This window comes from Carassius carassius, chromosome 44 (genome assembly GCF_963082965.1).
Source record: "Carassius carassius chromosome 44, fCarCar2.1, whole genome shotgun sequence".
Classification (NCBI taxonomy): Eukaryota; Metazoa; Chordata; class Actinopteri; order Cypriniformes; family Cyprinidae; genus Carassius; species Carassius carassius.
In genome coordinates, this window is record NC_081798.1 from 3,766,120 (window position 1) to 3,782,063 (window position 15,944).

At 37.5% G+C, this 15,944-nt stretch overlaps 1 protein-coding gene across 1 annotated transcript in view; it reads left to right on the forward strand.

Moving 5' to 3' along the window:
- The window catches only part of LOC132126820 (glutamate receptor ionotropic, NMDA 3B-like), an 86,495-nt gene that overhangs the window by 55,572 nt on the left and 14,979 nt on the right, over positions 1-15,944 (forward strand). The window contains exons 2-3 of the mRNA XM_059538338.1: positions 3,656-4,284; positions 14,173-15,265. Of these exons, the coding sequence (XP_059394321.1) occupies positions 3,656-4,284; positions 14,173-15,265 (1,722 nt within the window). The remainder of the gene's footprint in view (positions 1-3,655; positions 4,285-14,172; positions 15,266-15,944) is intronic.

Below are 15,944 nucleotides of genomic sequence, written 5' to 3' on the forward strand. Positions count from 1 at the left end.
GGTTTCATTGGTAAATTATCATTTTAAGTTAAGATGAAATCATAAGTGTGTGTGTGTGTGTTTGTGTGTGTGTGTGTGTAAAATGGGAACAAAGATGCAGTAAACATTTAATAAAAGGCTCTATCATTTCATTATTATCATATCATCTTGTATCATATACCATTCTGATATTCTGTTAATACAAACAAATTAAATTCAATTAAAAACAGCATATACTGTACTGGTGAAGATCAATGCTTGTATGTTCAGCAGATCAGTCATTTGGACACACTGTGTCCAGCTTCATACCTGCTGTAAGGCCAGTGTTGCATGCTTTATTCACACTGTACATGACAGTATGTTCTAGAAACATGCTGTACACTATGGCAGCATTATAATATATCCTGACAGAATTAGACAGCTTGCTGTTCAGTTCCTCCCAAGAGAGCATCCTGAAACCTGAGCTCTTTGATACAATAATATGCTATCATATTAATAATATATACAGTGCCCTCCAAAGATTTGGAAATGCCCTAGGTAAACTGGGGTTTTGGACAAAACCTGCACAAATCTTCATCCTATTTTGTGATGAGTTTGTGAAAAAAATAATGCATTTAGAATACAGAAAACCTCGCTGAAGAAAAATCTTCTTAAACCAGATAAGACCGGCAAACCATTTTAGGCTTATTAAAGCATTTTTATTTTCCATAAAAAAACTGGATTGTTCTAGTTTGTCTGTTGTGTACCAGTATTGGTATCCAAACATTTGTTGGTAGCCACTGACTTCCATAATATAGAAGAAATACTATGTAAATCGTTAAAACATTTCCTTTTGTGTTCAAGAAAGACATTCGTAAAGGTGAGGAAATTATGACAACATTTAAATTTTTGTGTGAACTATGCCTTCAATTGACTATCAGTCTGTAAGCTATAAATGTGACCTGTTATGTCTTTTTCTTCTATGGAACAGAAAAGAAGATACTTTGAAGAATGTTTTAGTAAAGTCAATAAAATACTGACAACAACACGGAACCTGACTGCTGATTGTACTTTTCGAGGAAACTGGCTAAAACAATTAAGTAATCTGTACTAATGACTTGAATTTAGTGAATTTAACTTAAAATGACTGTTAATACACTTATAACATTTTTACAGTTAAATGCACCAAATTCCAAGTTATCAAGTTATTATGTTCATTTAAAATCATTGTAATCAGTTGATGTCCAATTACTCCACTAAATTGTTCAATTAAGTAGTTTTGTTTTATTTTTATTGCCTAAACTAGAAAAAGCAAATAACACATGTGCATTCTTTTTTATTTCAATTTAGAAATTGGCATTTTAAAACACATAATCAGAATGGATAGTTTTATAAAACATACTGTACACTGCAACATTACAAATCAAACACTTGCTATCTGGAGCTTTAGCATAACTTGGGAAGTCCGTTTTACACAGCAACATTTGCTGGACCCCATTGATTTACTGTTACACATTCTTCAAAAGTTCTTTTTTTTTTTTTTTTTTTTTTTTTACAGAAGAAACAAACTCATATAGATTTGGAAACAATAAAGGGTGAGTAAATGATGACAAAATTTAACATGGTCAAAAAAAAAAAACCTTCAATTTAATTAAAGCAAACAAAAACAAATTCTCACCATGACCAGTATACTTTAATCAACTGTACATGGTCTCTTTTGCATGCATATGCATACTCCACTGGATGTTGTAATATGTGTGTGTTTCTGATGATGATAATGCTGATGAGTCCCAAGTGACTAAACCCACCAGCTGCAGGGACTTGGAGTGAGTTGATTTGGGTCCCATCAGTTCAGCTGCATGTGCAGGGACTGCATTAGACACTAGAGCAATTTATCCTCATCATCCAGAGACAGGTGCTTTGGTTTCTGTGCTTCAGTCATTAAGCAATTGTATATGTACTTTATATGCACTACACACGTGAGGGTTGTGGGTAGTTTCATTGAATCAGTTACTATGATTATATAATCCCTCTGTGTAATTGGCATAATACAGTAAAACACTTTGGTTAAACTTTGATGAGTGTGAAATCATATAAAGGCCTATTTTGTAAGTTTGCTAGATTAAGAGGCCACCATAGATTTCTCAATGGCACATCTTACCCCAACTCTTTTTCCCAAAGTGCTCTGTAGCTCTATACATCTTCATTTTCTGTGCATGTCGTCATCATGCATCTCACAGTATTCCCAATATACCCTCTGAACTCTTTACGGAGGTCTTCTTGGTCTTGGATCTGATCTTTGGTTCAGTAAACCTTGTTGAAATGCATTGCATCATCAATTGAAATCAGACCCTTGATTTTCTCCGGTTGTATTGAGAAACTTGGAAAGAAGTTTTTTTTGTGACTCACAAACTCAGAATAGCAGGCTGTATCTCCTGTCAATGTGGTCTGTACTCTAGAGGGCCACCACGTTAACACGTCAGACAGGTCAAGGAATAAACGTTGGCCTTTTGAATCAGGCTGTCGATACCGAGATGAGTCAATCCTGAGATGCACATCCTGAGAGTGTGCAATGATCTGTGTTTAACGGTACATAAGTAGGCGCTGAAGAGCTATGGGCCGTTTTTTCTGCATGGCATTAAAACTGCTGGTGTAGCACTGTCTGTCAAGACCATGCTAGAGAGAGGAAATTTATTACAGCCTTTGGTTTTATGGTACAAAATCAATAGTGCAACTAGCAATATTGTGGAAGGACATGCAGAACTGTGGCCAAGAATACAAGATGGCGGGAAATGTGCCGTTATTTCATGTGAGTGGCATACTGACGAGGAAGGAGGGAACTTAAGGAAGAGTGAAGCTGAAAGGATGTGGACTCTGATGAAGGAAGCAAAGCACTTATTCTGTATTTGACCTTAAGGGGGACTTAAATTTTCAGGGTAAATTGACATTTTAATGAATAACTTTGGACTTTGGATACCCAGAAGAAAATGTAATTGCTCCATGGTTGCTCTTTCTAAGCTCTGGTGTATTCTTACACATTTTGAATCTATTTATACTATTTGAGCTACAAAATCACATTTGGCAGCTATAAAATCACAATTGAGCAAAGCAAAGTCATAAATCCAAAATAAGAAATCACAACTACAATAAATTAGGTTGCGAGAGTCTTTCTTTCTCAACTGTGAGAAATAAAGACAAAAAAAAGTTACAATTGTGACATCTAATGTCAAAATGAAGAGAAATGACGTTGCATTTTTTGAGAAAAAAAGATAAAAAGTCACACTTGTGATATCTAAAGTCATAATTACAACACAACAATTGAAAAATAAAGATAAAAACTCACAAATGTGTGATCTAAGGTTGCAGTTGCGAGTAATAAAGATATACTTATCATAAATTCATATAAAAAGTCAATTGTCAGACCTAAAGTCCCAATTATGTGAAATAAAGCTAAAAAGTCACAAAAATGAGATCTATGATCACAATTACAAGTAATAAAGATGCCATTTTGAGAAATTCAGATAAAAGTCACAGTTGTAAGACCTAAAGTCACAACTATGAGAAATAAAAGCTAGCGATTGTGAGATCAATAAAGATGCAGTTAAGAGTTATGAGCTGTAACGTTGCAGTTGTGAGATATAAATCACATTGTGACCTCAAAGTCTGATAATCTTTCTGTTGCCTCCTTTATCTTCAGAATCGCTTCCACTTGCAGATGACAACCCGTATTCCTCCGTCAGGACTGGTGGAGCTGCTTCTAGCTGTCCTGCAGCGCAGCGGCAGGGAGGAGAGCATGGCAGTGCTTTGCCAAGGCTGGGAAGACGCTGGTATTTTGGATCTCCTGAAACTCCAAGGCCGCTCCGACTGGGGACCCTTATACTGGCACCTGCGGGCCGCTCTGAACCTGTCCCACAGCACATCTCACATGGCTAATATTTCTGACTTCCTGTCTGAGCACTTTAATCAGGACCTTTCTCCTCCCACCTCGGTCCTGCTTTTCGGGGCTGATCCGGAGTGTGCCTCTTCCGTTCTGCGCAGTGCGCATGACCTTGGGCTGACATTGCCCACATTACATTGGATTATGGGACATCCCCTAAGTCCAGACGCCCTTCATTCTATTGGTCTGCCTTTAGGACTGTTGGCCTACGGAGAGGTCGACCGCAAACCACTGGACTACTACATCCGTGATGCCCTGCAGTTGGTCAACCGAGCTGTCACTGCGGCCACAGTTGTACGGCCTGATCTAGCCCTCATCCAAAATATGGTCAACTGTTTTGACAAACCCAACAAACATGAGCTGCCCTCATCAGGACAGTACATTGCCAGGTAAATCTATATTATCTCATTGTATCAGTCGGCTCAGTGCATTCTCTTTTAAAAGGGTGTGTTTTGTTTTGGGTGCAGGTCCACAAAGTTTTATTTTATTTTATTTATTTTTTGCAGTTTTTGCCTTTAATTTGATAGGATAGTGTAGAGGGCATCATGAAATACTTTACAGTTCAGTGGTATTATTATTATATACATTTAATGGAATACATCATGGAATACTGTTCAGTGGTATAGTGATATTTATTGATTTGATTAAGTAAATAAATTAGGAAACAAGTAAACCCCTTTTTTTCACTAGAGTTGAGTTCCAAAAGTTAAAAAACATTTCCAAAGTTCCAAATGATGTACTTCTCACTGTGCACGTACACTGCACATTATACTCATAGAGTCTATGCATTCATCTCAAGTGGAAAACATACCGTTTGAAGCATGTGTTGTTATCCATTCTAATAATAATAATAATAATAATAATTCATTACATTTATATAGCGCTTTTCTAGGCACTCAAAGCGCTTTACATAGTCTGGGGGTATCTCCTCATCCACCACCAGTGTGCAGCATCCACCTGGATGATGCGACGGCAGCCATAGTGCGCCAGAACGCCCACCACACACCAGCTTACTGGTGGAGAGGAGACAGAGTGATGAAGCCAGTCAGCGGATATGGGGATTGTTAGGAGGCCATGATGGTCCGAGGCCAATGGGCGAATTCAGCCAGGATGCCGAGGTCACACCTCTACTCTTTTCGATAAACATTCTTGGGATTTTTAATGACCACAGAGAGTCAGGACCTCAGTTTAACGTCTCATCCGAAGGACGGTGCTTGTTGACAGTATAGTGTCCCCATCACTACACTGGGGCGCTAGGACCCACACAGACCACAGAGTGAGCGCCCCCTGCTGGCCTCACTAGCACCTCTTCCAGCAGCAACCTAGTTTTCTCAGGAGGTCTCCCATCCAGGTACTGACCAGGCTCAGCCCTGCTTAGTTTCAGTGGGAAACCGGTCTTGGGCTCCAGGGTGATATGGCTGCCTGCATAAAGCTGTATAAAATTGTCCATAAAGTATCCAACTTTGTTGAATTCATGTCAAATCTGAAACTTAACATTTAAAGCATTTCTTAGCCCCCTCCATAAAGCAATGCATTATATTCCATAAAGTATCCAGTTTTGTTGTATCCTTTAAAGAAGTCTTGGTACTTATCCTGGTACTCTTAAGAACACACTATACACATACACACAACTTTTACTACAAAATGGCATTTAACAGTGCAGAATTGTGTGAAATGGGAACAATGGATCAAAATGGCACCATCCCAGACCACCATATAAATTAATCTATTTATTCATAGATTCTTTGGAAAAGTTACATGCTTTATTCATATGCTGCAGAACCTTTTTTGAAACACGCATGTCAAATGTAGCTCTCAACAGCAACAGCCACTACACCCTGACTGAAAAGACAGCAAGCTGTTCAGGTTCAGTTTTTTAATATTTAATATTTAATATTATATTTTGTGAAACAATGTTTCAATACATCTGTTTAGCTTTTGTATCGAGGTAAGCTTGTAGTCAGAAGAGGGTGTACGCATTAGTGTATCGCATACTCACAAAGTAGGGGGTCAATTAATGCTGCTTCTTACAGCATTATGAGCCAATTAAATTATGAATTAAATTAGAAGTGATTTTCCTCTTCAGAGAATCCACATCAAAGTGAAACATATAAAAAAGATCAATATAAAACAGATATAACAATACTTTTTAAAGCTGCGTACTTTCGAAACAAAATAATTAGATAAACAGTTAGTGCTTTTCCACCATCAGGCCAAATGGTTACAGATACTAAGTTGTGCCGTTTTGTACCAAGCCAACTTTGATACAGTTATAGTTTCTCTTTCAATGGAACTGTAAAATCAGTGTTAGAATACATGTAAACAATTATGAGTCACTAAAGCCATTGCACCAGCACATATCTCCCGTCCTAAGCATGGTTTGCTAACTGCGGTGAAGAGTTACACAGGTAATCTTACTGAACTGTGTTCTACTGACACTGTGCTCCGAACCAGAACGATTGTATAATGTGTCATTCTCAAATGTGATAATTAAAGTTGCATATTAATTGATATAATAGAGTGCCAGTATAAAAAAAAAAAAACCTTGCAAGCATACTGGGGGGAAAAATTTGCCTGTGCCGATATTTTAGCAAAATGATATTACAGTGCATGCTTCTTGACACTTTCAAAGTTAAATATCCATTGAGTACAATTTAAAGTGTGTTCAGTTTTATTTTCTAAAACAGAAGAATTTGGCAACATTTTATTACGTTAGTAGTTGTATGTATCAGCACAAAAAAATCAGGCACTATATAGTAGAAGTGTTTTGAGTGTTTTCATAACAAAGCATTGTGCAAGGAACTGCTAAAAAGGCCTTTATTATTTTATAATCTGCCTGTTTCATTATAATTTGTGTGAGCAGGAATAAAATTGTTGGTGTTTCACTACCACTTGTGATCATTTCAGCTGGAAACTGCAACAAGTGAGCCTACTCTATAAAAAATGTACAGTACTGAAAAATTACTTGTAAGTGGGAAATTCTATATATATATATATATATATATATATATATAACCATATATAACCAGCATATATAACCAGCAGTGAAATGTGAGTCAGGTCCGCTTCATGGACAGTGCAATTATTAAAGAATACAACAAAGATGAAAATATACATAAATATAGCTATGTAAGAATGAAATAAGAGATTTAAGAATATAAGAATAAAATACAAAAAAGATGTATATTGTAGAATTAAATATAGAATGCAAAATAATGTGCATGAGAGTAAACTGTAGTCTTAAATATTAAGATGTGCAAACAGGTTGACACTGTCAGTATGTCAATGTGAGGTAGAGAATGATGAATATCTTACTGATAAAGTGAATATTAAGGGGAGACATGAAGATGTTAAGAGGCTGGTTTTGAGTTTATAGAGCACAATGTACTGTATTAAAGGGATAGTTCAGCCAGAAATGAAAATTTGTTTATCTGCTTATCCCCAGGGCATCTAAGATGTAGGTGACTTTGTATCTTCAGTTGAACAAAAATGGATACAATAAAACAAAAAATAAAACATACACAAACAAAACCAGAAAAGAGCTTTATTGCCATGCTTGCGCATTCAAGGAATTTGTTTTAGTGACATAAGCTTTCAGTTCACAGAGTCAACAACAACAACAGACAGACAAATAAATAAATAAATAAATAAATGTGTAAAAAAAAAAAAATCGAAAAATAAAGAAATTGTATGACCATTGAAGCTCTATCTACAATCTCAATTAGGAGTGTCAATGGCCCACTGGAGAGATAGGAAATTTGATTTAAATACTGTTCAGTTTCTTACACAGACCGTTTGAATTTTCATTTCTAGGTGAACTATCCCTTTCATACAGTACATTGTGCTCTATTATTACTTTTTTTTTCTTGCAGTGTACTGTTGGCTTTACTGTGACAAGTCAGATATTTATAGAGCATAAAATAGCTAACAACTTGCTACCCTGGTAACAAATTTAGGTTATTGTTTGAAAATAGTTTTGCAGAGGTGGAAAGTAACGAATTACATTTACTCGCGTTACTGTAATTGAGTAGCTTTTTTGTGTACTAATACTTTTTAAAGTATTTTTTTAAATCTGTAATTTTACTTTTACTTAAGTATATTTTGTTTAAAGTATTGTACTTCGCTACATTTTAAAACACATTAATTACTGAGTAAAAAAAAAAAAAAAAAAAAAAAAATCGCTCCCTGGAAACTACGTCAGTAAATAATGGGCAGGAGGGCAAACTGGCGCTAAAATCACAAGAAAGATGCAGACGGTCAAAACAGGCGTTAGTGGCGCAGACACCGCTGAAAACGAAACCCCGTCATATTCTGAAGTTGAACTCAAGGAAATGAAGTGAACCCCTGGCCATATGTATGCTCTATTATGCAGTGTAAGCTGTACTTGCTTAGGAAGACCAAACTAGCAGCTTATAAAATCTCGACAAGACATCAACCCTTCGCAAGAATGTAGAGGTAAGCTAAATAATTGCATCGTTGCATTGGTGGTTAAAATGAAGCTTTGACATTTTAGCAAGAGGTTTTGCACAAATTAGCCAAAAAGACAGTGGTGAGGAGTGTGCTATATATATCATCTGCGATAATATCATATTTTTTGTTTTAATGATGTGCGCGCTTATAGTGCGTTCTTTCACTGTGTGATTCAGTCTCCTAAAATGCATTTAGAATCATAGGCGCCGATACCGTGGAGCACCCACGGAAAATACCGAGCACCCACGGAAAAAATGAGCACCCACGTGTGCCAGTGCCAGACTGCCAGTAGGCTACATTTATTTAAAATTAAACATTGCAGTTGGCGCTATGAAGCGTCTGCCACACTGTGATTGGTTATGTTGTTGTCAGTGACAGAGACATAACCAGTCGCATGCATGTTCCATATCCTATCCACCAATCACAGCGTCTCTGAAAACGTCCCATCCCCCACTATACAGTGCCGTGCGAGTATGTAATCATTTAATGCTTTCCGTAATCACTAATCATTAATCAGACTAAAATGGACAGATTTGTTATAAAAAAAGCCAAACCTATTAATATTGATATATCGACATTATTTTACTGGATCTAGTGGCTTTGGCTTTTTGTGAATAAACGTCCAGTATTTTTTCTCTTTCAAAGTTTTGTCTGTCATGTTCTTCCACCTCATTTCATACCCAGCAGTACGTTAATATGTAAATGTTACGGTACATTCCCTAGACTCCTTAAAGTTCGTAACAGGGTTTAAATGGGAACATTTTTCTGCTCAAGTATAGGCCTATATACGGTTTAAAAGAGGAAAAACTAATGGACACAAAAGTAGCCTACTTTTGGACAGAATACAAGTTCTTTGTTAAATACATAAAATAAAAAAATATTTTTTTAGCCTATATGAATAATGGATTCGAAACCTCAAAGAAAAGCCATGCCACTATCAAAAGAAACCTCGAAACATAAATGAGGTAGACATTCCCAGAAACTCATTATTTTAGTCGCAACAATCGGTTAATGGAAACGCTGTCCTTTCGCAATAGTCTTTTAATCAATATTTACAAAACATTAATTTCCCAAGAAGCTGAACGCATTAGCGGTTACTTGTCAGTTAAACTTTTCATCTCCAATCCTGTTTGTATTTTTGAGAAGTGACGCTGTTGTGTGTGTTTGTATCGGCCGCTGTCCATTAGCCTAAGGTTCTGAAATGCAATATTTTTTTAATAGCCTAGTCTATTTTTTTATTTTTTAAATGGCTTGCGCCCTTGAGCACCCACGGAGAAAAACATAAATCGGCGCCTATGTTTAGAATGATCACAAAATTGAAGATATAGGGGCAGAAAATTCACATATTTATATAATTTCATACATTAAATCAAAATCACACAAAGAATGCCGTCTTTTCCTCCAAAAATCATCATGAATATATACATACATACATATATATATAACAGTTCAGTAAACAAGTTAATTAAGAGACTTGCGTTTTAGACACCATATTGCCTTTTTTAGCTCTATTTCTAAAACAGAAAATAATTCCAAACACAGCCACCAAAGCACAGTTTTGCGTCTCTGAGCAACGTGACATGTTTCGTTCCTGAATGAATCAACCGTTTAAATGATTCGGTTCAATCGCAATGACTCACTTATTAACAGTGACTTGCTGACACATACTGGCCATTTTAATATCACATTTAAAGTATCTTTTGATTTTTTTAAATAATTAATTTCTTATAATTTCAAATGAGTATTCAACATTTTATGTTTTGTATATCAAAACATTATTCATGCATTTGTAACTGCAGGTTAAATGCATTCTTGTCCTGCACTAGTGTAATACATCTAAATGCCACTTCCAATGAATCTTCTGCATTTCCTCTGCATTAAAAGATGAGTTTGTTGATACTGATTTGCCTGGTAACAGCCCAAATGTTTTATTATTCTAAATAACTGATTCCTTTAATTAAAAACAACTAGTTTGAGATTAATAGACCTATACCAGGGGTGTCAAACTCAGTTCCTGGAGGGCCGTAGCCCTGCAGAGTTTAGTTCTAACCCTGCTCCAGCACACATATCATGTAGTTTTCAAATAAACCTAAATGATTAGATTAGCTGGATCAGGTGTGTTTAATTAGGGTTATATCTAAACTGTGCAGGACTGTGGCCCTCCAGGAACTGAGTTTGACACCCTTGGTCTGTCCCATTTTTGACTCCCTCCCACTGTTAAAATGTAACTAAGTAATTTTTACTCTGAGTAAATTTTAAATGAGCTACTTTTTACTTTTACTTGAGTTGATTTTTAGACTGGTACTTTTACTTGTACTTAAGTAAAATTTCATTAATGTAATGGTACTTTTACTTGAGTAGAATATTTTTGTACTCTTTCCACCTCTGTAGTTTTGAAATGCTTCTAAAATGTTGAAATGGTTAGCTTTCCTGTTGTGATTATAACATTACTTAAAGGCTACAAAATCATTTCTTAGAACATTTTACTAACTTTTCCACCCAAAATATAACATTTATACCATTTATTTTTATATTTTTTTTCATGATTTAGAACGTTAATTTACGTTAACATTAATTTAATGTTCTAAAAATGTTTCTTGGGAGTATTCATCAAATACAAAATAACATCAAAAGAACATTTTGAGAATGTTGTTGAATGTTTTCTTTCAATGTTATGAGAACCTATATCAAATATTATGTTATGAGAAAGTTCTATAAACATTCCTTTAAGAACTTTTTGTCCTAACATTTCTATAATTTTTAAATAAATAAACAAATAAAACATGAAAAAAGTGAACGTTCCCTGTAAGCTGGGCAGCTAGTGCTACTGCTTGTTATACTGCTACTATTTTACCTGTAGTACATCCAAACGCTTGTGTTGAATGCCACAATTGTCCCACCTCATGTTTTGTGGTGTGGGCTCTAAGATGTGCTATTTTTGTGCTAAATGAACTGCTTTTTCAAATGGATTGGAATTTCATAATAAATAATTGGATAGACAAATTAGATTCTGGAAATTAGGAATAAAACCGCCAACATTCACTTTATTATTTGTCACATATTTTGAGAGACTAAATTGTTTTGATGTTTTATTCTTAACCTTCATCAGTAGAACATCTTACCATCTGGATGAGATGTCCCAGACAGCTAGTGTCATGCTTAAGGACAGGCACATGGCCACTTTCTCATGCTGCGACAAATTACTGGTGTTTGCCCAGACACTCAGCTGGGATGCAGACATGCTTTAGAGCTTTAAGCTTTATTTATGACTTCCCCTCAGTTGCCTTTCCCTGAGGAGGGATCACTCTTATCAAAAGCTCTGGCACCCACCTACCACGCAGGCCCATCATTTTGTGTGGATCATGCCAGCACTCTGCCACACACCACTATATCTCTCACAACAAACAGAAGTGAAATGTGGCTGTGTGGGAAGCCTGGGCCTCTCATCACAACAGGATAAGGCTGAAAATCTGCCAACCGGACCCTACCATGATGCATAATGCCGGACGATTGCGAGGGCATCGCTGCGGGAGAGTGATACATAGCTCTGCAGCTCATGCAAGAATTTGCCTGCATTGTATCACAAAAAAAAAATGTGGAAAACTTTGCTCTTTTAACAATGATTTTGCGAATGCATGCATTTTTCTTACCTTAAGGAGATAAGCGAGTGAGGAGATTATTATTAGACAACATTATCTTGCCCACATATGACAGTTCAGTCATAATGTGGATGACTATTGTTATTCAAAATGATGTTCTTTTCAAGAAAGTTTACACAGAGAGATAAGACTATATATATTTTTAGAGTCAGAGTGGTCAATATTCATTATACACCTAGTAACAGGCTAACTTTTTTATGCATGCATGTTTACACAGAGTAAACCTTTCTAATGCCGAAATGTCTGTTTGATTGTAGTGAATATATTTAGATTTGCAGAAACAATTCACAGTCCCCGCTTCACAGAGGTTTTGTGCTGCATTTCAAATCTTTTTTATTGGTGGTGTTTATTAATATCATGGAGTAACAAAAGGTATCTTCATTGTATTGAGCTACCTTTTGTTGGAAGCTTTTAGAAAAGATTAAGTACTTTAAATGAAGTGACAACAATTTCAAAGTAGCTTCACCTACAGTGCACAATTTGATTATTAGAAGTAATAGTTCTGTGTCACATTATTTTACCTATTCCTAATCTAACAGTATACTAATAATCTAGTGAGAGTTAGCTGATATGTAGTTGCAAAGTTACTCATAATATAAGTAGAATGTCTAAATTGGACTATCGAAATGAAGTGTTAAAAAAGGAGCATTATTCAGGATATTTACATTTTTTTAATCATCAGTTCTACCCCTCCCCCACAGCGTCTGCCAGCTCTCTTTTCAGTATATAAAAGATCATAACGTAAGAGTATAATCAAAGAGGGCTTTTAAGTAAATAGCAACATGTCATTCTAACACACATACTGTGTATTTGATGTCACTTAGATACACACTGTCAATCGTTGTTTGGCTAAATTGGACCATTTGACTTCCTGTGACGGGTAAAACTATGAATAAAGGAGCTAAATTACATGTTAAGCTTTACTCCTCAGTTTTTCATTAACTACCACAGCATTAGTCAAATGTCATATCTATTATTTATGACTCTTGACATTAATCTTCAAACTCAATGTCAAAGCATTTCCTTAAGTGACCCGAGCTGCGCACCAGAGCAGCAGCCCTGCCGACTGAGTGGCTGTAATTCTGAAGAGTGGAAGGGGGTTTCACAATCAAATATATTGCTCTGTGAAGGCAACATTTGTAGTTTATGGTGTGACGGATGCCAGACTGTGTCAGTCATCCAGCTAGGCAATCCCTCTCCCAGGCCTTCCCCCTATGCCGCAGTCACATTTTCTATCTTTTTTGCTTCTGGAGAGGATGAAGCTAGCTTAACCTGTGTCCGATCCTGTTACTTACTCAAACTTGAACCAGACTCTTTGTCTGGGTTCCCCTTGAGTAATTTTGCAGAGCTGAGCATAGGCCTATTAGCTCATGCTGGCATATGTTGTAGCTGTGACATAAACATCTTTGTTAACTGATGGCCTTTCAAAATTTTTATAGACCCTTCGCAGAGAGTTTGATTGACAGGTGATCTCACCAATAATAATGCCAAATCTGCCAGTTCACATGATCAGTTATTGAAGTTACAAAAGTGATTCAGTCAAGAGCACTGAGAGATTTCTCTCTTTTGTTGTTTGATTAACATGAATGACAGACAAAGGGAATATTAGACTGCTGTCACTTTAGCAGATGCATGGACCCAATGTACTGTTACAGTTTTTTTTCTTCTGTGTTTTACAGGGATACTTGCAATGACAGACATTTTGACACAAACAAATGTGTGTATTTAGCCATTTAAGGCCCGTAAAGCACCAAAAATAACTTGGTTCAATACACTTATGCTTTGTTAGCACCATCTTCACGTGTGCATGCCTCTCTGACAGCTCGTGCATTTAGTGAAAATAGTTCTCTTTTGCTGAATTTTAATGGCTTAATGCATTTTTTGTGACCAGGTAGCACAGCAGCGTTATGTGAGCATGTAACCGCGATAGAGACGATATTCCAAAATCTCTACCGGTTGACAAATTTCTTTGTGAAGGGTTAATTCTGGCATCCATTTGCAACGGTAGTTTTATTCTCCTGGAAGGTTCTGTCCCAGCTGAGCAATTTGGCATGAATAGGAATGCTAATGCATAGCTTTCTCCAGGTGTTATAGACCATCTACGCCTCTTTCAATCATCATCTGACTCTTGTATTCTTTCACCCTCAGGTTCCTCTCTAATACATCCTTTGTAGGGTTGACAGGCCCTGTCAGCGTTCAACGCAACCTCTCCCGTGTACTCACCTCTCAGAGGGTCCACATTTGGAGTCTGCGCCGTGATGCCGTCGGTCAGCCCACGTGGGTGACTGTAGGCAGCTGGGAAGGCGGTAGGCTGGATGTGGAGGAGCAGGGATTATGGCAGGTATCGCCCCCTCGGCAACGCACTGAGGGCCAGATGGGCAGGGGGGGTCGTAGATGGCGGGCCAGCTTTCCCGTGTCGGGGAGTCGTGTACGGGTGGTCACTCTAGTGGAGCACCCATTCGTGTTCACTCGAGAGGTAGATGAGGATGGGAACTGTCCCGCTGGGCAATACTGTCTAGATGCAGGGACAAATAACTCGGAAACCCTGGACCACTTGTACACTGAACGGGCTCAAGGCAACAGCAGCTTTTTGCCACCGGATTTCAGCAAGTGCTGCTATGGATACTGTATTGATCTGCTGGAGAAGCTGGCAGAGGACATGAACTTTGAGTTTGACCTGTACATAGTTGGGGACGGGAAATATGGAGCTGTCAAGGGTGGACAGTGGACAGGGTTGGTGGGTGACCTGCTGAGCGGGGTGGCCGATATGGCTGTTACCAGCTTCAGCATCAATTCAGCTCGCAGTAAAGTGATTGACTTCACCAGCCCGTTCTTTTCCACGAGTTTGGGCATACTTGTGCGCAGTAAGGACACGGCGGCACCAATCGGAGCGTTCATGTGGCCGTTGCACTGGTCCATGTGGATGGGCATCTTTGTGGCGCTGCACATCACAGCGCTCTTCCTCACCCTCTATGAATGGAAGAGTCCCTTCGGCATGACGCCTCATGGGCGAAACCGCGTGAAGGTTTTCTCCTACTCCTCAGCCCTCAACCTCTGCTACGCCATCCTCTTCGGCCGCACAGTCGCCAGTAAGACGCCCAAGTGTTGGACTGGACGTTTCCTGATGAACCTGTGGGCCATATTTTGCCTGCTGGTTTTGTCTAGTTACACTGCAAATCTGGCCGCAGTTATGGTTGGGGAAAAGACCTTTGAAGAGGTCTCTGGAATACATGATGCCAAGGTGAGATCTTTAAAGATCCTTCGCTTTAATTTAAGGTACATTTTTCATCAGGAAAAAAGATTTCTCAATAAAACAACTATTGGTTTCAATTTATGGATTTTGTCGGTGAAGCTATTCTGCTCAACGCTAAGCTTAATTGTTAAACAACATTTTGATAATACATGGAAAATATGTTTTTCCTGAAGATGAGTTTGTCAATTATGTTATGGACAAACTGCATGGATTGACAGGTAACATACAGTGCCCTCCATAAGTATTGGAACAGTAAAGACAAAATTGCTTTCTCTCCTGTGGAGTCAAGACATTTGCAAATATTATTAAAAGATGAATATGCGACAAAGGTCTTTCTTTTAGGTCTTTCGACACATATATGTTTTACCAAATAAAAAGGACAATACTTTTAGAGTTCATCCCACTATTTTATGTGAGCATAAGTATTGGAACAGTTGAATTTAAGGCAGATGTAAAAGAGTAAAAGCTAATATTCAGTAGCAGATCCCTTGCATGCAATCAGAGCAGTGAGTCTGCAACCCATAGACATCACCAGACTCTTGTTCTTGTGCTTTGAAATGCTTTTCTCCAGCCTTTAATGCAGTCAATTGCAACTGTTGCTTGTTTTGGGGAGTATCTGTCTTTAGTCTTCTCTTCAGTTGGTGAAACTAATGTTCAATCAGATTTA